Below are 19794 nucleotides of genomic sequence, written 5' to 3' on the forward strand. Positions count from 1 at the left end.
CACTACACTGACTAGCAGAGACACTTTAAAAAATTTAGTCATAACAAACAAATAATGCACGAGAAAACAGGTTTGATTTGGGGTGGGTTAGTTCACTCTGTACCGTGCACTTGGGTGCCCACACCCAGTCCACACCTACAGTAAAACAGGAAGAGCTTTATCCAAACAAAGCTTGTGATTCCCAGTTCCCGCAGGGCACACTGGGTGGCAGTAGTTGATGCCTTCTGAACATTTTGTAAAAGTACCAATACTGCGTCCTATTTGAATTGTTTATTTCTGTACCGCTATACTTAGGTACATGTGCTTACTTCCGAAGCCACATCTGTGATCGTTCTTAATTCATATTCAGACAAAGTCCGGTATTCAACAGGCATTAATTAAATGAAATACACATAGTAAACAAGTTCACACAACCAGTGGGCTTAGCCATGTCCTCACGCAAAACGCCACCGCCAAACGGAATCTCGCGAGAGTACAGGCGGAAGAGGCTGATGGGGCTTCCTCGTTGGACGGTATGCACCGTTTTAGCTAGCATGACACTATCACGGGTGGAACATGAAAGTAGTCTTTCGTTTAATTTTCGGCATGTTGTGAAAATCCGTTTCTGATGCCGAGTGTTACAGTTGATTGATTAGAAGTTTTAATGTGGTGCGAGTCATTGTTGTGCGACCATCAACTGGCGCTGTTAGCAGCGACGACTTGCACTCATTTTTCCAGGGTCAAAGACAAACTGCATCCTTTTCTTTTTTTACTGCTAGTTTGAAAGATGACAGGAGAAAAGATCCGCTCCCTCCGCAAGGACCACAAACCGGGCAAGGAGGAGGATTTACTAGAACCAGACGAGGAAGCTGCGACCGGGACGTTCACCTCGTCAACCAGGACTAGTAGCAAAGGCAGAGCCACCAAGATCTTTAGCAACCATAAGATAATCAAATCCACGTCCCAGCACAACAATCAGCAACAGCAATCGCAAATCAACGCCAACACTAATAGTATCACCAGTTCGGAGGCCGTGGATGATAAAAACAAAAACCCGATTATTCGAACCGGCGAAGATTTCCCGGTGCACGAATGTGTGTTCAAAGGGGACGTGCGACGATTATCATCACTTATCCGGACCCAGAGCATTGCACAGAAAGATGTGCATGGTAAGTTGGCGTCGAAGTCGCTTTCCTTTCGGCACTTTATCCAAGGTGGACATTCAAACCGCGACATCGCTTCCCTGCCTAACCTGCAGTTCTGGTTTTACTTGGAGAAGCCCGTGTGATCGTAACTAGTTGGCCCGCTGACCACTTAATGACTGACTTTGGCCTACGTAACCTAGCGAAGGGTTTCAGCGCTGCACTCAATTCACTGGGGCACACTGACATCTGTGGTACTGCTGGGAAAATAAGTCCTCTTTCCCCAGATAGTATTTCCGTTTGTAACCTTTATGCGTTATTCTTAAGCAGTAATATAAACAAAACAAGAACTGGATTTACCTTAAGCAAGGGTCACAAAATGCAAGTATTTGTAGTCCGGTTTTCTAAGTGGGAAGGCAGCAGGTGTTTAATTTTCTTAAACAAAGCCAGTTAGAATTCTAACTTCGAGTTAAGATTTGGAAATGTGGTAGGCCTTCTAAAAGGGGTTTCAGCGCTGCATCAAAACAGACTGAATATTTTTGTGAATATGAAAATGAATTTGTCATAGAATTGTTTTTCCCTAATAAGCACCTATGAGTGTCCCATGTTGGGAACCAAACATAGACCTTGCCTTAGCGGATAGTGTTTACAGTGCCATTAAGAAGCCACTTCTCTGTCAGTCATTTAAAATGTGTATTTTTATGGATAACATGACAAAAATGAAAATGTTCCTCAGTTGATAAATTGCCATAGTCAGCTAAGCTCATTAAATGTATTAACATGCCCCGCTGGTGGTACAGGTTCATTTTTTGGTTTCTGCTCAGTTGATATTTTGCTTATTCCGAAGTGGCAGTAAAACTAGGCCATATAGGCCATGCCAACAAGTACATGGCTTTTTTGAGCTGCCTCGTAGAGTGTAGTCTTGAAATATTCTCTTATATTCTTATATTAATTTAATATATAACAGCAGTTTCCTAGCTACTATGGTACTATACTAAGTTTAATATGACACGGGAAGCAATAAGGCTTGTCTTCTGGGCCTAGTGTATACTGTTCTTGCAATCCTCAAAATTTGTCAGTCTAATTATATGATGAAGTGTTCATTGCTGAAATACAGCCTTTCTTGCCATGTTCATGTCTGATGCGCTGTGACTGTTGTGGCGGTTGTAAGTGGGATAAGGTGTTCAGTCGCCTAGAGTGGTCATTCATGCATCTTCTCTTCCTCAGGAAACACTCCTCTTCATCTGGCTGTGATGATGGGACATAAAGGTAAGCCAGAACTGGAGTTCCACGTGAATGTGGGACAGTTGCTTTTACTCTTGGGACAGTGGGGACAGTTGACAGTTCCACGTGAATGTGGGACAGTTGCTTTTATACTTTGCTTTCTCTACTTTTAAGTAGTTAAATTAAATGCAAATAGACCAGTGTTCCACTGTCAATGGGCTGAAATGAGTTTATCATAAAAAGATGTCCAGTCCTGAATGAACTGTAGCCAGGCTGTGTGATGACATTGTGTTGAACTGATACCTGAAGTCAAACTGTTTAAACACATTTCTATGCATTTAGATGTATTTACATGGGTCTGTATTTTCCCCCAGATATCATATACCATAACAGAAAATATTTTATGGTTGACTACAAAATATAGATACAGATCCCACCCGAGCTCTACAAATAGCGTATTTGTGTAGTCGGTGAATGCTTATGGTTCTCTGAGTGTATTATAAATACAGGACTTTTAAATAAATAATGTACAGGTGGCTTATGAGTGCATACAATCCTTTTAATTGAAGTAATATATTACAAGCTTTTAATGATTCAGTTAAAACTTTTAAAATTATTGATTTGGTTAAGTGATTGCAATAAAATATTTATTATTACAGTAACCCTGGTACATATTTAGCCACAAATGATCCCTTAATTTCTTTTCAGTCACCTTCATGTCTGATGTGTCCATTACTTAAATCGTCTGAGCACACTTTAATATTCAGCAGTTTTATGTTTTGGTCTAAAATCATATGGATAAGCAATGTCTCTTCTGGTTGAACCCATAGTGAAAGTATAATTCACCGTTGTCATTTGTTTTTGGGAGGGAGGGAGAGAAACACACACACAGAAAAAAGGTGGCGGAGCAAGCTTTGCGGCTGAAACACTGAGCCTAGTGCCCTGTCGGCGTCCCACACGCACATGCAGTCAGGGTTCCTGGGTGAGCGGGATGGCGAGGTCCACCGTGACACTGGTGACCAGGCACCGGTCCAGCCGTCCTGTTTGTGTTCACTCAGTTGATGAAGGGTGAGCCAAGCGGAGCCCAGGCTGAAAGCCTGGCTGGCCTGACGGGGAGAGGCCGAGCCGTTTGCCATGAAAGTCTGCTCTTTAAGTACAGTACATCTGCTCATCGCTGTCATTAATACACAATCCAGGCCTGGGGGCGGGGGACCGGGAAAGGACGTGCTTGCATCATCATGCAAGATTGACTGTCTGTGGTGACTGTGTGGTAATGCACTGTGTGGTAATGCACTTTGGCTGCAGTAGGCCAGAGTGGCCTTTCCAAATGCAGGCTCTGACGTTTACACCCACATTCAATTCACTGGGGCACACTGACATCTGTGGTACCGCTGGGAAAATAAGTCCTCTTCTCTCTGTCACCAGCTGCAGATGTTCCCAGATAGTATTCCCGTTCGTAAGCTTGTTACAAAGATAATGCGTTATTCTTAAGCAGTAATATAAACAGAAAACAAGAACTGGATTTACATTAAGAAAGGGTCACAAAATGCTGCAAGTATTTGCATTCTGGTTTTCTGAGTGGGAAGGCAGCAGGTGTTTAATTTTCTTAGAATTGTAACTGGCTTTGTTTAACCTCGAGTTAAGATTTGGAAATTTGGTAGGCCTTCTGAAACTAAGTAGTCACCCGAGGACTCTTTAGGAAAGTTCCCCAGAAAGCTCTGACATGAACATTAAATAATGCGGTTAATTTTCTGACAAAAAATATATATCGACATATCAAAAGGATAAGAAAAATAAACAAACTGAATAACAACTTTTTTTAAAGAAGCATTCGGCAACTTCACACTACATCTACCAAGCAGGTTTTTTATTATGGTATACATAAGTCAACACGTAAGACAACAGAAAGGGAGCATACATTTCAATATGTTCTGTTACAATTCTGCCTTTTAGCATGCTAACTTTGCTCATCAATTGTGCATAGGAATGAGAGAAACAAATGTGCTGATCAGGGTATGCAGCAGTTCCTTCTACACAAACTACATCAGTTCCTCCAGTCTTTGCAAGTCTGTAATGTAACATGTGTTTCCAGTGTTCTACTAAGAGAGAGAAAATATATGAATCAAGCCTGTGTCATCCCATTAATTTTTGCTCAAGTTTAAAAGGGTGTTTTCCCCACGTTTAATGTGTTGATTTAAATAGGCCAAGCATAGCCTGACAGAGGCTTGGGTGGGAGTAAAAAAATATGTCTTGTTCAGCACCACTAGAGCAATGATGTGCCTTTTGTTAAATAATTATTTTTGCACAATCAGTTGCAGTGGGTTATGAATCATTCCTTACTAATAGCTACCTTACTGCTTATTCATTGCTGCCTGTTCTTCACTCTCCCCTCGTCCTTTTCTTCTGAATCAGGGTCACCTGTTTGGCTGCTAGTGTTTACTTACTTATTTTCCTCACAAACGGGGTTTATGGAACAGTGGGTAGGAAAGGAACCACCAGTTTGCCACTACTTTTTCACAGGGAAGGAAATATTCTTGTGTGTGATTGGCTAGTTTAAAGAGGAACAAGCAAGAAGAAGAAAATGTTATTTCTATGGCTTCAGAGGGAGGATTAAGCATTGTTATTGCCGTAACCATCCATTCCACCCCTACCCCCCTTAAATCACAGGTGTTGGGTTTTAGTTTGGTTACTGGGCTACCAGGCGAGGGCTTCGTTAGCTTCTCTGAAGCTGCAAAGTTGGATTTGTTCCCTGGGGGGTTGGAGTCTTTAATACAAAATTAGAGCTGTTCCTTTGTGCCTATGGCATCAGTGTGATGTTAAATTAAGCTTCCTGGGCCTCTTTTTGTGTTTGAAACAGGGAAGTGTGCGGTCTGAACAAGACACTGAAGCCCTAGCAACGCATGCAGAGGTTTAGAGTTTAAGGGTTGGTTAGGGCTCGGCGTGTGTAATAAAAGATGGTTTTGAAATTTCTTCCCAATTTCAGTGTTTAAATATGAATGGACTCATACTGATCAGTTCAGAAGAGTTGAATCCTTCGAAGAAGCACCGTTTCTATTTTTGTATGTCGTTTCCTAATGCAGATTTCTTCTCTTTTTGCGCTTCAGAATGTGCCCACCTCCTGCTGGCCCACAATGCACCAGTGAAAGTCAAAAACGCTCAGGGATGGAGTCCTTTGGCGGAGGCCATCAGCTACGGAGACCGACAGATGAGTAAGTCGCCCTCACCGCGCCATGGGTGCTGGAGGGCCGTTTTCTCAAGCGTCATCCATTTTGTTTGGAATCTGCTCGTCAGACGGGCACTTCACCTAAGTGCTTTAAACCAGTGAACCTGTTGCTGACCTTAACTCGGTTGACACTGCAAATTATCACTGTGTTCAGAAGTCGTACCCTTTTGGCTAATTGCTTGAGGGGAGGGGAATTCCACTTAGCGTCGCTTGGTTATAAGATGAAAAGGAATTCATTAAGGTGTGTGCATGCGTGCGTGTGCCTGTAAGCGCTTTGGTCATGCATCTTAGCCCAGCTTCGTGTACACTGTGGTTTGCAACATTAAAGGGTTAAGCTGCAGAATGTGAACAGCTATCATCATTCTTAGGGAGTGAAAATATACATCCCGTGTACAGTCTGGATATGAAGTCTTTGAACAGGCTTCCTTTATGCACAAGGTTTGAAATTATTTTCATATTTACTTCCTGGTTTTTCAATGAAGCTGCCAGTAACATTTGTAACATTAACTAGCAGTTTTGTTTTTTCTAATTTAGTGACTCAAAGTGGGAAGTAAGAGCTTCAAACGCATGTAACAGCACAAAAAACTTTTTTTTTTTTTCCCCCTCTCACCAGTGATTTGGATGGCAGGTTTAGAAGTTCAGACAAGATCTGTTTTCATGTCAGCATGCCGTGTGAAATCACTGCTTTTCATGGTACAGTTGAGTCAAGATTGTGTCGAGACTGAGTGCCACCCCTCACCACAAGCATGCTTCTTTAGTGCTCGGAGCTGTGCGCATGTTGGCGCCTTCAGTTCTGACTTGTGTGTGTGCATGAATGACTGGCTTCTTTTGTCCGTAATTCAGTGAGGGTGCAAATGTATGCCTGAGAGCTAGTAGGAGGACTTGTCATCTCAGAGTGTCAATATTCCTTTCTTAGATTAGCCTTGGCTGGGCTTCTCAAAGCGAAAGCGTAAATGTGAATGTTGGAATACATGCTTTTCCGTAGCCTCCTACGCGCCCTGCGAGCCAGAAGCAGTCGAGCTCATTCAGCTGTCCCTGACCTTTCCCTCCCCCGGCCCCTATCAGACCCCGTTTTGATGTCGTGCTCGATGGCAGGTGTTTCCTTCCACCCGCCCACATGTAAAGCCCAAGGTTGTGTCATAGTTACGTATGTTGGGGTGAAGGGTTGTGGGATTTTCAGGCCGTGGTCAGTGGAGGCGGACTGGGTTCGACGTGTTGTTGACCCTGCCTTCCTGCACTCTAGTTTAGGTTTTTCAAGGGCTCTGCCTCTGGTTGTTTTTCTCCTTCCCTCATGTCGTATCATCTCTCCTTCTCTTTGCTTTTCTGCTATTCCCATCCTGGTTTTTCTAGTGTTACAGTAAAATGTTGGGAAAATGCAACCATGTCTCTGATGGTACAGTTCTTTTGGGTTTGTTGACTTGTGGATTAATTTGTGGTTATTTTTATACACACCTGCTAGTGCTAATATCTGCCTTTTTTTTCCACAATAAAAATCTGGTAGGAGCCCCAGTTGGCTATGGGTGCATTATAGTTTAGGTTGTTGATCTCCAGTTTGCTCAGAAATCTCTGGAATACAGAATGTTATTGATGACGATAACATCAGCCATTATGATATGATGATGTGTGGGTTTTATGATATTGTATTTTTGAAGAAACTTGATCATTTTAAGTTCAGGCTACCCCCTGCTACATGGAAACACTAATGTAAAGTGTTATCTGGGCATTGTCAGAATTTTTAATATAATATATTTAATATATTACATTAATTAAATATATTTAATTTAATATATTTCTGTGCATACATATGACCATGTCATCAGCACTCAGAGAGACGAAGCCTCTCAAATTCTGCCAGTAGCAGTACAAGATTGTCACTTACATTTATGGCATTTAGCAGACGCTTTTTTCCAAAACGACTTACAATTATGACTGAGTATAAGTTGAGTAATTGAGGGTTAAGGATCTTGCTCAGGTGCCCAACAGTGGGAACTTGGCAGTGATGGGGCTTGAACTGGCAACCTTCTGATTACTAGTTACCTGGATCACAGGGCTGTCGGGAGGAAAACGGACGCTTGCCTGCTGCGTCTGCACTTTTGGTTTTTGTTTTATTTGCAGGGTGATCTTCTTGCTCAGTAATCCAATGGCAGCATTGCGCCATAAATACTGAAAATCCAAGTGATATTGAGTCGCCAGTTTTAAGTGCTGCAACCCAGTAAGTGGTTGGCGTCTCTGGCAGCACACTAGAGGAGCGAGGCTAGAGGATGTGAACACTCCAGATGTGATCTCCAGCCCAACGTTTGGGTGGGTGATATGGCAACATATGACCATCATATCATGGGTCATCGATGTATGATGCGACTCACTCATTAAGTCAATATTTAGTTTGTTAAGGTAGATCAGACACAATGCGACAGAAAAACCATAGTAGTGCGGTAGTGCCTCATTTTAATAAAAATGAGCAATTTTTTTTTCTTTTCTTTTTTTTTTGTAAAGAGCTATTTTGTCTTTACAAAAATCATTGACCTCTGTGAGTGCACTCCATTAATGTACAATAGTCAGAGATGCATCGGTCTGATTAACTAGTAAAGTTAGGACCCTAATTTGGATAGATGGTCAGTTCTGTGGGCAGGGCAGTTGCTTTTGAGACAGGGCAACGGCTGAGGGAGATGGTGGAGTGGTTCTGAAAAAGTTTCCAATAAGAAAAACAAACCCTATATGGTAACTAGTCTCTGTGTAACAAGGAGTCTCTGCAAGATGTGTAATCCCATGTGTATCTTACTTACCCCTGAGAGTGAAGCGCTGAGCCAACAGTCACTCCTAGACTGCTGATTTAAGCTTAATAAAAGTACTCCTTTGAGCAAAAGGCAATTAGTGGTTTTCTGAGCTTTTCTTAACTTGCAGAGAGATCCATCACATGTTGCTCCGCTCTGGGACGGAAAGCTGCCTTTGGATGGAGGCCGTTTGCCTGCCCAGCCAGAAATGGAGCTCCTCACTGGTCCGCAGGCTTTGCCCGGCCTCGATATCCACCCGCTGTCAGCCGAAGCTTTAACAAGGCCAGTCAGTAATGGGATGTGAGCCAGAGGAAGTCCTTTATCTGCTGGGGTGCCATGTTGCTCTGAACCCGGCGCACTAGCAGCAGTCTCTCTAGCATGCCTTGGTTGGAGGTTTTGTGGCGAGAGTCGCTGGACGTCGCGCTGCGAGTCATGTCGGGACACAAACGCTTGGAGTCATGTTTACGTCTGCTCTGCCAGAAGCCGAGTGCGTGCCATTGGTAGGAAGCTGGTTTGGAGGCGGAGTGTGCGTGAGACAATGAAAGCTGCCGGTTTTGGTCTTCTCATTTTGTCTTTTCGTAATGCCTTTACAGACGGATTCCAACCTTACATTTTTCCTTATGCTATTTATATACTTTTCTACAAAAGCTTTGCACACTCTAGCTAAACTAAACACAGATTTGCATTTCACATGAACACACAAGTAAGGAAACAGGTGTGTAAACAAAGCGTACTCCTGGACACGCATGGACAGGTGGTGGGGCAGTTGCTCCCTGCGGAGAGACGGTGAAGATGATGAGACCCCTCTTCGGGTGGCGTGCTGTTGTGAGTTAGGCCACTCCCACGAGCCCGGGCCGCGTCATTCGTACAGGGCCGCGGTGCCGTTTGCATCTGTGAGGCGGCATGTTCCAGGCGCCTCTGAAAACGACAAGCTTGAAAGAGGCGACCCCAACCTCACTGAGCACTGAGGGCTTTGAGCGGCTAATCACCAGGCAGAGTATCGCAGAGAGAGAATTTTTTCATCTGCTGTATAAACATTGGGGTTTTTTTTCCCCCGCCTATGCTTTTGATTGCAACACACAGCAAGTAACAAGAGCTGAAATTCTATTAGGTAATATTGTTGAAGTGTGAAGCACTGGGGCAAAGTGTGCAGCCTACGTTCTCCAAGTTCCCAGCAGAGCCTGTTATTGCCTTTGTTCTGACGCAAGTGCAGCTTCTTGCTGACGTCTACCGACTTGCGCGCAAGTCATAGGGTACAATTTCTTAGTCTGCTGGCGCGTTGGCTGCGGCCAGTCTATTTAAAGAGGGATTTTTGTGTCAGCATCTCCGCAAGTCTCCCTCGTGCCGGTCTCCTATGCTGTGCCCTGTGGTGCTAAACATGGCTAGTGCTTCAACCTCAGCCACTGCCCCTGTATCTCGCCAGTGTCGTGAGTTTACTCAGATGCCCAGTTGAAATGTCCAGACTTGCAGCACTTTATCTGCTGGAATTGCTTGAACATGCATGTGACTACATGAACAAAAGAGGAATGATTTTGATCACATCTTTTTATTGTAGTTTACTTAGCGTATTTTACATGTGGGATGATGTGTGTTGAATTACAGCTCTTTTAAATTTTAACTGCTGAACTTCAGTAGCAAAACGTTCACTAAATATGGCACTAACATATTCTGTAATTTGTGTTAAGATAAACTGCATAGCTCTAACCTGGAGAGCAAGAACCCGAGAAGATGGGATCAGGTAATCCAACCCTCTGCCACGGCGTTTCCGCACTGGTTATTAAATGCACAATAACGTAAACAACAGCAACAGTGCTAGTTGTGCACGTCTTGCTTCTGGTAGCATATTTTGCCATAGTTGTTAACCATGGATACAATTCGAGCTAAAGTCCCTCAGCACTTTTTAAACACTTGCAGCAGTGCAGCCTTGCAGGGTTCAGTGTGATGACGTTGACACTTCAGAAGATGTCACAGAAGACAAGTCCAAAGTTCATGAAGCCGGCGTCCGTGTGACCAGTCAGGAGACTTAGACTGGGCAAGTCTAGGGTTTGGTTAGGGCTGACCCAAGCTTCCTCCATATCCTACTAATGTGTCCCCTCTGAATGCCTTTAATAAGCTTATATAATTATTATGATGCAGTGGTTATAGTAATAACCACTGCAAATGCTGTTGTATCTACCTCATGTTGTTGCTGACAGGTGATGGATCCGTTAACTGGTGGAGAGAGATTCAAATTCAGTGACATTGAGACGAGACTGAGAAACTTCACCTGTTCTGCTTGATGAGTTTTAATTCTCCATGTGCTCCTTTCAGCACGAGCTCCGTTGGTAATTGGCAGACTGTTCATGGGGATCGATTGAAGTTCTCACTGTACGGACTTGCAGACAAATGCGTGGGCATTGATACACTTGTAGCCATAAAGCAAAGGGCTTGGGCTGGTCAAGCTAATTTCCCGTGAAGTAAAATGTTTGCTCTTGGATCCATATATTTTTGTAACCGTCTGACTTGCCACTTAGGCTGAGCATTTGCTCATGTCTTTTGGTTCAGTGGACCAACGGAAGCCCTAAGCAATCGAAAAGTGCAACAGTGGCTCACGGTCTGCTTTGGTTTCAGGTCAAGCGAAAAGCACAAGAAGTGTGAACCCTCTCTTGAACTACAGTCCTCACTGACAGTGAAACTCGCCATCTGTGGCGTGATGTCCGGCCCTGGGGCATGATTGGCATGGAGAGCTGGGGTCCTGTCTCACCAGGGCACGTGCCTTTCTCACTTGAGTGCTCACCTTTGCCTTGTGAGCCTGTGCCTTTTTCTCACGAGTGCGTGCCTTTGTGTGTCCACAGTCACAGCACTGCTACGGAAGCTGAAGCAGCAGTCCAGAGAGAGCGTGGAGGACAAGAGGCCGCGGCTGCTCAAAGCCCTTAAAGAGGTAACCACACCACACACCACCCCCAGTTGTTGGGGCTGCATAGACCTCTGGCTCTGTGTGCCAGCTAGTTCCTCCAGTACACGGCATGTTGGCCCAACTGAAAGCGCTCAGGGTTGCTTGTCTGCAGGCATGAAGCCTCGGCAGGTTCCTCTGGGCAGTCTGTGAATCTGCATGATGCGCGCACACACGCTGGCATACATTATTATTTTTTGATACCGTTTCCTCTCTCACACTTTTTTTTTTAAATTTTTTTTTTTTTTATCCCACCCAGTCACAGACACACGCACGCACGGATAAGTCTCTGTGTTTAGTATGCTTGATGCCTGGTGTGTGTCTGGACCCCATAACGAGTCCTGCTGTAATGTTGAACTTCCCTGGGCTGGTCTGAGCACTAGTGTGCAGGACCGACTGCAGACTGCTCGGGTAGCATCTGATGACTGATGTGAAGTGCTATTGGAGATGAAAGCATTTAAAAACATCACAGTGAGTCCGTGTTCTTCTTTTCAGCTTGGGGACTTCTATTTGGAGCTTCACTGGGATTTTCAAAGCTGGGGTAAGTTCCTCTATTTGTAGATTCCTGGATCTCAGACAGTGCCCCTGGATCTCAGCAGGCCGTATGTAGCTTTATGGTATAGTGAAGCGCGGACAGTGGCAGGACAGCATCTAGCTGTTATTAGTTCATGAAAGCACAGCGGCGCAGAGAGGGATTACATCAGATGCACAGACTAGACAGAGGGATTGGTGGGAAAGAAAGGGTGCACCAGAGAGCCAACTCTATTGGCCAGTGGCCTCGCTCAGAGGTAATGGTTAGCAGAACCTCTCTCTGTGGGAGTGGCCTCGCTCAGGGGAAGTGGTTAGCAGAACCTCTCTCTGTGGGAGTGGTCTCGCTCAGAGGGAGTGGTTAGCAGAACCTCTCTCTGTGGGAGTGGTCTCGCTCAGGGGAAGTGGTTAGCAGAACCTCTCTCTGTGGGAGTGGTCTCGCTCAGGGGAAGTGGTTAGCAGAACCTCTCTCTGTGGGAGTGGTCTCGCTCAGAGGGAGTGGTTAGCAGAACCTCTCTCTGTGGGAGTGGCCTCGCTCAGAGGGAGTGGTTAGCAGAACCTCTCTCTGTGGGAGTGGCCTCGCTCAGAGGGAGTGGTTAGCAGAACCTCTCTCTGTGGGAGTGGCCTCGCTCAGAGGGAGTGGTTAGCAGAACCTCTAGTGGTCAGCCAGTGACAAAGCAATAAGGCCTAATATATTTGTTTTTACTTTGCCTCGTGCAGTGACTCGCTCTTTTTCAGTTCTGATGAATCCTTTTACTCTTGTACTGAAACTTGAGTAATCTAGACTTTCTGTACTCCATGTATTGTTGAAGCGAGAAATAGTGTCCACTCTTTGACTAAAGGAGTTCTTAATCTCTCCTCCCATCAGTGCCTTTACTGTCTAGAATTTTGCCCTCTGATGCCTGCAAGATCTACAAGCAGGGGATAAATATCAGGTATGTTCCGTTTGGCAAAAGAATGGTGTTCCGCTTTGCAATTGTTGTTCTCACCACATTGCTTTGCATTTTAAAAATGTACTTTGTTTTGTCTGTTGTATAATTCCTTCAGGCTATCTAACCTCTAGATTTGGACCGATTGGAATAGCCTCTTTTGGCTTGTTATGGTCGCCACAGTTAATGGGAGTAGGCAGCTGTCTCAGTAGTAGGCCAGTGTTATGTCTGAGCCTCTTTGTAGCGCATGCTTCACTGCTCATGAGTCACTCGGGCGAGGGCAGTCTAATGTCATGTAAGCCTCAATGATGCCGTTCATCAGCATTAGTGAATATGGGACCCGGAGCTACTGGTCAGAACAGCAGCCCGGTAAACACATGCACACGTACACCCGAGTCTTCAGCCGTCTGTGGCCTGGCGCAGCCCGACCGACAACAGCGCCCATTGGAGTGCGAAATCCCAGCATTGGCGGGGCTGAGAAATGACTCGGCCTGTTGCTTCTCTTCAGATAATAATGCCATGATGGGACGGAGCTTTCTATATGGGTCCTGTCCGGATTTGTCTCGTCCTCAGGGTGCTTAGTAGTAGCCTGCGGTCAAAGAGCCCCTTTCTCCATTGCCATCTGGCTCACTGGCAACACTTTTGCAAGTCCTGCTTGTCTGCATCTAGCAAAACAATCAAGATTCAAGATTTCCTTGGGAGCACACACTGACCAGCTTTTCCTGTGCGCCATTTTGTCCACTTCAGAGTGTCTCGGAGGACCCCTGAGAATGCTGGGCATAATATGACACTATAAACTATATTCCAGGCTTCTAGGATATCGGATCCACTTCTGGCCCCACCAGCATGGTATCAAATCTCCCCGGAATGTATTTATGTGCAGCATTTCAGAAATGCAGAAAGAGCAAAAAGAATGTTATGGTAATTTATTTAGATTTTATATTGGAGATTCTGAACAAGCTGTTCTCCCCCAGCTTTGTAATTATTCAAAGTGTGCCTTTAGTCCCTTAGTGTCCCTTTTGTTTTGCATGATGGCAGAGGTGGAGGCTAAAAAAACATTTGGATTGTCTTTGCTCACGTGTAGCTTTGTGGTCGAGCTTATTCCTAAGCTGTTGTCATTTTGTGTTTAGGAGGTTTTATCACCTTCTCTTATGTCCTGCTGTCTCAATCTCCTGCTGCCTCCATCTGTGCCTGTCTGTCCGTCTCTTGCCATCTCCCGCTGTATCAGGTTGGACACTACCCTCATCGACTTCACGGATATGAAATGCCAGAGAGGGGACCTGAGCTTCATCTTCAATGGCGACGCCATCCCCTCCGAGTCCTTCGTGGTGCTCGACAATGAACAGAAGGTGTACCAGCGGATACACCACGAGGTGAGTGCGGCACGGCACAGTCCCGCCCTCCGCTGGATACCGGCGCCGTGGTCCTGACCCCTATGCCTCTCGGCTCTTTAGGAGTCGGAGATGGAGACAGAGGAAGAGGTGGACATCTTGATGAGCAGCGACATCTACTCAGCCACCCTCTCTACCAAGTCCATCACCTTTTCCCGAGCGCAGACAGGGTGGCTCTTCCGCGAAGACAAAACCGTGAGTCCTCCTCAGGCTCGTTTACCAGATGAGGGGAAAAAAAAACAAACCTTGTTTTTCAGGCCTGATTTTGTTTTTTTGTTTTTTTTTGGTGTTTTGTTATTTGAGGCATTTGTAGTGTATGAGAGAATTTGACCGCTGCACCCCACCTCATGTTGTTTCTCTGCAGGAGCGTGTTGGCAATTTCCTAGCCGATTTCTACCTGGTCAACGGCCTGGTCCTAGAATCCAGGAAGCGGAGGGAACACCTGAGTGAGGAGGACATTCTGAGGAACAAGGCCATCATGGAGAGCCTTAGCAAAGGGGGGAGCCTCATCGAGCAGAACTTCGAAGTGAGTCAGCACTCCTCCATTCCGTTGCCGTGGTTTCACAGTGTGAGCCGGCGCCATGGAAACCGCACGCGATTTCCGCCTCCTTGTCTTATGCTGCCTTTGCACCAAGGATCCCGGCCAGTTGGCATGCCCGAGCCGTTCCTCACGAACGCGCCAGCGTGAGAGTGGAGGGGGATGAAAAAAAATGACCAGCTCTTCTGCAGACTGTAACTGAATAATTTGAAGATGAGTGAATTTGTGCGCTCCTTGGAAATGTGAAGAGACGGGGAGGAGGTGGACAATGAGGCAGTGCTAGAAAACATGGCTGCCCATTCAGGACTGGGAAACTCAGGTAGCTGAGAGAGGCTTTAACCCATGCGGTGCTTTCATCTGCACCTGACATCGTCCTAAGCGTAACGCTGCCTTTGCCTTTGAGTTTGTTCCTGTGGCTTGTATTCTGGCTGCTAGAACACTATGGGTTCATCTGTCACTTTAATGACGGGCTGAATGGTGTGCAGTAGTTGAAACTCCTAACTGTGTGAATGTTATGCACCTTCCATCTTTGTTTGGGCCTTTTGAGTGTGTATGTTTTTTTAGTACTGGCCAGCTTTGAAGCACTCGGACAGTTTGGAACAAATGTTGGTGTCCGGTTAGTGCAGGCTGGTATCTTGGCACGACAGCCGCAGGTGTGTACAACAGACCGTTTGTCCTGCAGAGATAACCGTAAGAATGAGTGGTAATCGGACGTACATGCGTGCGTTTCTGGCGGTTTATTTGGACCGGTGACATAATCGTCGTCTTTTTTCCTCAAGCGATTGGCTCTTCGTGTTTAAGAAGGGTAGGGGGAGCTGAATGTTCCACAACACTGGAATCTGGGTTAATAGCAGCAGTGGGTATTAGAGTAGCCTGGCCCCTATTTTTGGAACTTGGAGCGGCAGAGACGTGGGGGCGGTCTCTGAGATGAGCTCCGAGCTCCCTGGTGATGCTGGAGATCCTGGAGATCTTGTACAGCTCCTGCTGAAGATTAAAATAGAAGACCTGCCTGTCCGCTCGTCTCGGGCTCCGCCTCTTCCTGCTCTGCTTAGGGGTTTATTCCGAGTTGAGCTGGAGTCACGTTGTTTTTAAAAATGTGATTTTAATTTTAATGCTGCTATTCTGAATTTGTATCGTACCCCTAGAAATTGAATTTTGAAAGTTTAAATTTTAAGGTTTAGGAAGGAGCATTCTAAAAGTTGAAAATTTAGTTCATGTTTGAAGATGTGCAATGGAATTTTAGAACTTCAAGTAAGCATATAATCCATTTCCAAAAAGCCGTTCAACCTCTGTTCATTTCCAATTTTAGATGAGCTTCCCAAATACATTTGGATACCTCACAGGAGAAGCAGTGGAACACAGAACTTAATACAGCCAACCAAGATCAACTAGCTGCCACTTTAACTTGGACATTTCCATCTCACTTTGCTAACATGAGCTTGATTTCAGCATCACCAAATAATACCGTCTTATGCCTCCCTGGACATCGAATCTTTTCAAAGTGAATGTAAAAACTTGAATGAACTGAGAGATCAAATGGCTTCTTGAAAACTGATTATATCCTTGGTTCATTTTCAGTTTTAACAATTTAATCATGTATCATCAAGAATGAAATTTGTTTTCAAATTTTGCACTGCTCCTTTACAAATTTTGAAACGTATTTTAGCTCAGCATTCAGTGTTTCTATCTCCATGTAAAGGCTTTAGGCTTGATTTTAAAATGTCTTTTGTCATCAAGGCATGGTGGAATTCACTGACGTGACATGGTTTATAATTATTTTAGGTTTTAAGGGTTCTTTAATGAAGATGACAGGAAACTGAGCATGTGACTTCTGCAGCATTGACAGTTTTGGCAAACCAAAACACCTGCTGAATCATTTTACAATCAACATATAATTTACTGTCATTATTTTTTTTTCTCACACAAACACCCTCTCTTTCCCTTTCTCCCTCTCACTGTTTCTCTTTTGTCCGTAGCCGGCCAGACGACAGTCCTTGACTGCTCCTGCTCCGAGCTCCATTTCCTGGGAAGAGTACATTACAGCTGAGGCTGGGAAGTGAGTTCCATACGGCGTCCTGTCTTTAAACTGTCAGTGAAGCCATAGCCGTTACACTGTCTTGCGTTTTAGTAAGCCATTATATCGGTATTTACCGTTTCATGCAAATGATGGCGCTGTTGGGACCTCTGAAACAATCTTGAGATCGGCTCCATGCTCCGCGTTTTCACTCATGCCCCGTTATTCATGTCAGAAATGAGAATTGCTATTTTTAACAGCCACAAATGACCAGTTGGATTCAGTAGATCTTTTTCTCCCACTGATGGTTCCCTGTGTTCTTCTGTCAATCAGGGCCCCCCACCTGGGAAGGGAGCTTGTGTGCAAAGAGAACAAGAAAAATTTCAAAGCAACTGTAGCCATGAGTCAAGACTTCCCTCTGGGCATTGAGTCGTAAGTGGTTCTGTTCTTTTAATAAAAACCTGTGTTGGAAAGAAGCTTTCAAAATGAAATATGTACACAAATCAACAATTATCCAGCGGTTTTTCTCAGTGTTGGTGATGCAAGGCACCAACCTGGGCCACATGTAGCCAAATAAATCACATGTCTAGACATGGAGGGGGTTTTTGTGGTGTTTGTCAGTAAAGATTCAGCAGACATTTCATCTTCTTTTTTCCCCAGATTATTGAATGTTTTGGAAGTGATTGCCCCCTTCAAGCACTTTAATAAACTCCGAGAATTTGTTCAGATGAAACTACCGCCAGGCTTCCCGGTAAAATTAGGTGAGACGAGGCCAAATTCTCTTACACGCGATGTTTGGTTAAGTTAATGAGTTTTTTTTTGTGTGGGGTTTGACGTGTTTGATTCCTGCATGTGAAGGAACCCAAATGAAAGGTCTTTTCTGCTGGACTTTTCAGACATCCCGGTGTTTCCCACCATCACGGCAACCGTGACTTTTCAGGAGTTCCGCTATGACGAATTCGAGGAGTCCATTTTTACCATCCCCAACGACTACAAAGAGGATCCCAGTCGCTTCCCAGACCTCTGACCTCTCTCTCTCTCTCTCTCTCTCTCTCTCTCTCTCTCTCTCTCTCTCTCTCTCTCTCTCTCTCTCTTTCTCTCTCTCTCTCTCACACACACACATTGCCTGTTTTCCACCCCTCCTTTCTCTCCCTATCTGTCTCCTTCCACCCCGAGTTTCTGTGTCCTTTCTGTGTTCTCCTCTAACATGCCAGATCGATGTACTCTCCAGGGGGGAACAACAACTATCCAACTTGTGAGCCCTGATATGAGCGTCATCTCTGAGGATCAAAGTGTCACACTTGGCTTTAGAAATGCAGGCAGAATTAATTTCCTGTCTAAAATACTGTGATATTGGTCTAGAGGGATTGCGCCAAACCGTCGTGTAGTAACACTGAGTGAAACCGCGCCCAGAACCTCAGTGTGCGGATGAGAGCTGCCGGCTGCCCTAATGGTGTAGTGAGGAGCATGAACAGGCACCGTTCCAGTGCACTCTGGGTTTCCTCCCACCCTCTCAGAACTGCAGACACTCCAGTGTAGCTCTCTGTACACAGTGATAATGCATCAGAAACACAATATCCTGAAGGTGGAAACCCTCCCAGTCCGAATGGCAGGAAATCAGGCATTATAAGTTCTGTATTTATGTAAGCCTTGTTTTCATATATCTTTGTAAGAAAAAAGAAAAAAAAAAAAAAAAAACGTTACAAAATTGTACTCTTCACATAAAGGAAAAGAAAATGTGTGTCTGTACAATGGTGGGGGAGAAAATTACCTGTATATGATTTGCGTTGTATGAAAACTGTCACAAAATATAATCGGTATGTTCTTTCTACAGATGTAAATACTTCTATTAGGATAGGAGTTCTTTTGGTCATTTGTGTTTCAGGAAGCGCCTGGAAAACTGTCCTTTCGTAGTAGGGTGTGGAGGAACACTCCATCTTTACGCAAAGCTTTATACGGAATTATTCTGTTACGCCTCTTTTCCTTGGTTTGTATGATGCCCTGTGATTGGTCATCTCTTCTTCTGTTTCACCCTTGACTGCGTGGGACCACCCCAGTTCCCCAATGGGCACACACCTGTTTACACTCATGCCGCCCAGCTAGTGGATGGCTGAACACTCCGGAACCCCCTCCTGTTGCGTTCGTCCCAGTGGCAGGCATTCATTTCTTAAACGTGTATGATTTCAGATCAATCTATATAGTTTTTGTTTAGACCTCTTAGCTGGACTTCAGCCATTGAATGCAAATGCATTGTTTATTTCCATCTTTATCAATGGATGTAGATATAACACTTTCGAGATTAGAATTTTTGACACCTATACTGACAGCCATTTGGTAAGGTAGTAGTGTATAAAAAAATGTTTGAGTACATTTTTAATTAGCCCCTAAGATATATATATATATGTGACTTCCTTAACTGGAGATTTTGGCTTGAGGCTTTTGCTGTGTGCAGCAGAAGAAAACAGAAGAATGGTCAAATTTGCACCAGCAAACATCGTTAGAATGGTTCTGAATAGAAATATTTTATTTATATAACCAGTGTGTTTCCTTTTTTTAATGTACACTGGATTTTGGCCTTCAAGTGGCCACAAGTTTTAATATGCTTCCAAGCCTCACTACTGGTTAGTGTGGCAAATTCTTGTAGACATTTCTTTTCTACCAGCTTCAGGTCTTTTTGTTGTTTTTCTCTAGACTTTAGTTTGCGCCTTGAACTCTGAACCTGGTTTTGACAGAAAAACATGGACAAACTAGTTGTACAATGAAAACCTTGTATGCCACACTTTTTCATAAAGGATTATACTTAATAAAATGTCTGTGTACCAAATCACTTTTGAATAGCTGTTTTTAAGACACGAGATATCATGCAATCCCGTTTTTCAATGAACTGGACTCTCTCGTCTATACACAATCTCTACAGCTCTCAAAATCCAACCAACCCACCTGCCCCCTCCCTATTTTAGAGAGAGAGTGTGTTCTAAAAATGTGGATTTTGAGTTGATTAGTCCTTGGATGATGCTGTGAATATTTAATGATTAACTCCAGTTGCCTCCAGAAAGGACTGCAGAGAAAGCTGTGGTGGAGAATTCAGGAAAGGGCTTTACAAAGCAGAGATCTGGGGGAGCA

General features: G+C 44.5%; 1 protein-coding gene across 2 annotated transcripts; it reads left to right on the forward strand.

Annotated features, from left to right (window-relative positions):
- The first annotated feature begins 439 nt into the window (after positions 1–439).
- On the forward strand, positions 440–19495 carry ankrd13c (ankyrin repeat domain 13C). Of its 2 annotated transcripts, XM_027012045.2 has the most exons (14): positions 440–512; positions 759–1148; positions 2349–2390; positions 5450–5554; positions 11174–11259; positions 11767–11812; positions 12668–12734; positions 13957–14101; positions 14183–14314; positions 14484–14645; positions 16634–16713; positions 17005–17103; positions 17332–17432; positions 17568–19495. In XM_027012045.2, exons 2-14 carry the CDS (start codon positions 767–769, stop codon positions 17696–17698), a joined length of 1578 nt encoding a protein of 525 aa, XP_026867846.1. In that variant the 5' UTR covers positions 440–512; positions 759–766; the 3' UTR covers positions 17699–19495. The 2 variants fall into 2 exon arrangements, with proteins under 2 accessions (XP_026867846.1, XP_026867838.1); XM_027012037.2 differs by lacking the exon at positions 440–512 and having other exon boundaries at positions 520–1148.
- The last annotated feature ends 299 nt before the right edge of the window (positions 19496–19794 follow it).

This window comes from Electrophorus electricus, chromosome 1, assembly GCF_013358815.1.
Source record: "Electrophorus electricus isolate fEleEle1 chromosome 1, fEleEle1.pri, whole genome shotgun sequence".
NCBI lineage: Eukaryota > Metazoa > Chordata > Actinopteri > Gymnotiformes > Gymnotidae > Electrophorus > Electrophorus electricus.

Bases quoted from the DNA above. Each gene is read 5' to 3' on its own strand.
- ankrd13c (XM_027012045.2), top strand. From the start codon at position 767: ATGACAGGAGAAAAGATCCGCTCCCTCCGCAAGGACCACAAACCGGGC. The intron at 11,260-11,766 runs GTAACCACACCA...TCTTCTTTTCAG, and splicing joins TGCTCAAAGCCCTTAAAGAG to CTTGGGGACTTCTATTTGGA. The intron at 17,104-17,331 runs GTAAGTGGTTCT...TTTTTTCCCCAG, and splicing joins TTCCCTCTGGGCATTGAGTC to ATTATTGAATGTTTTGGAAG.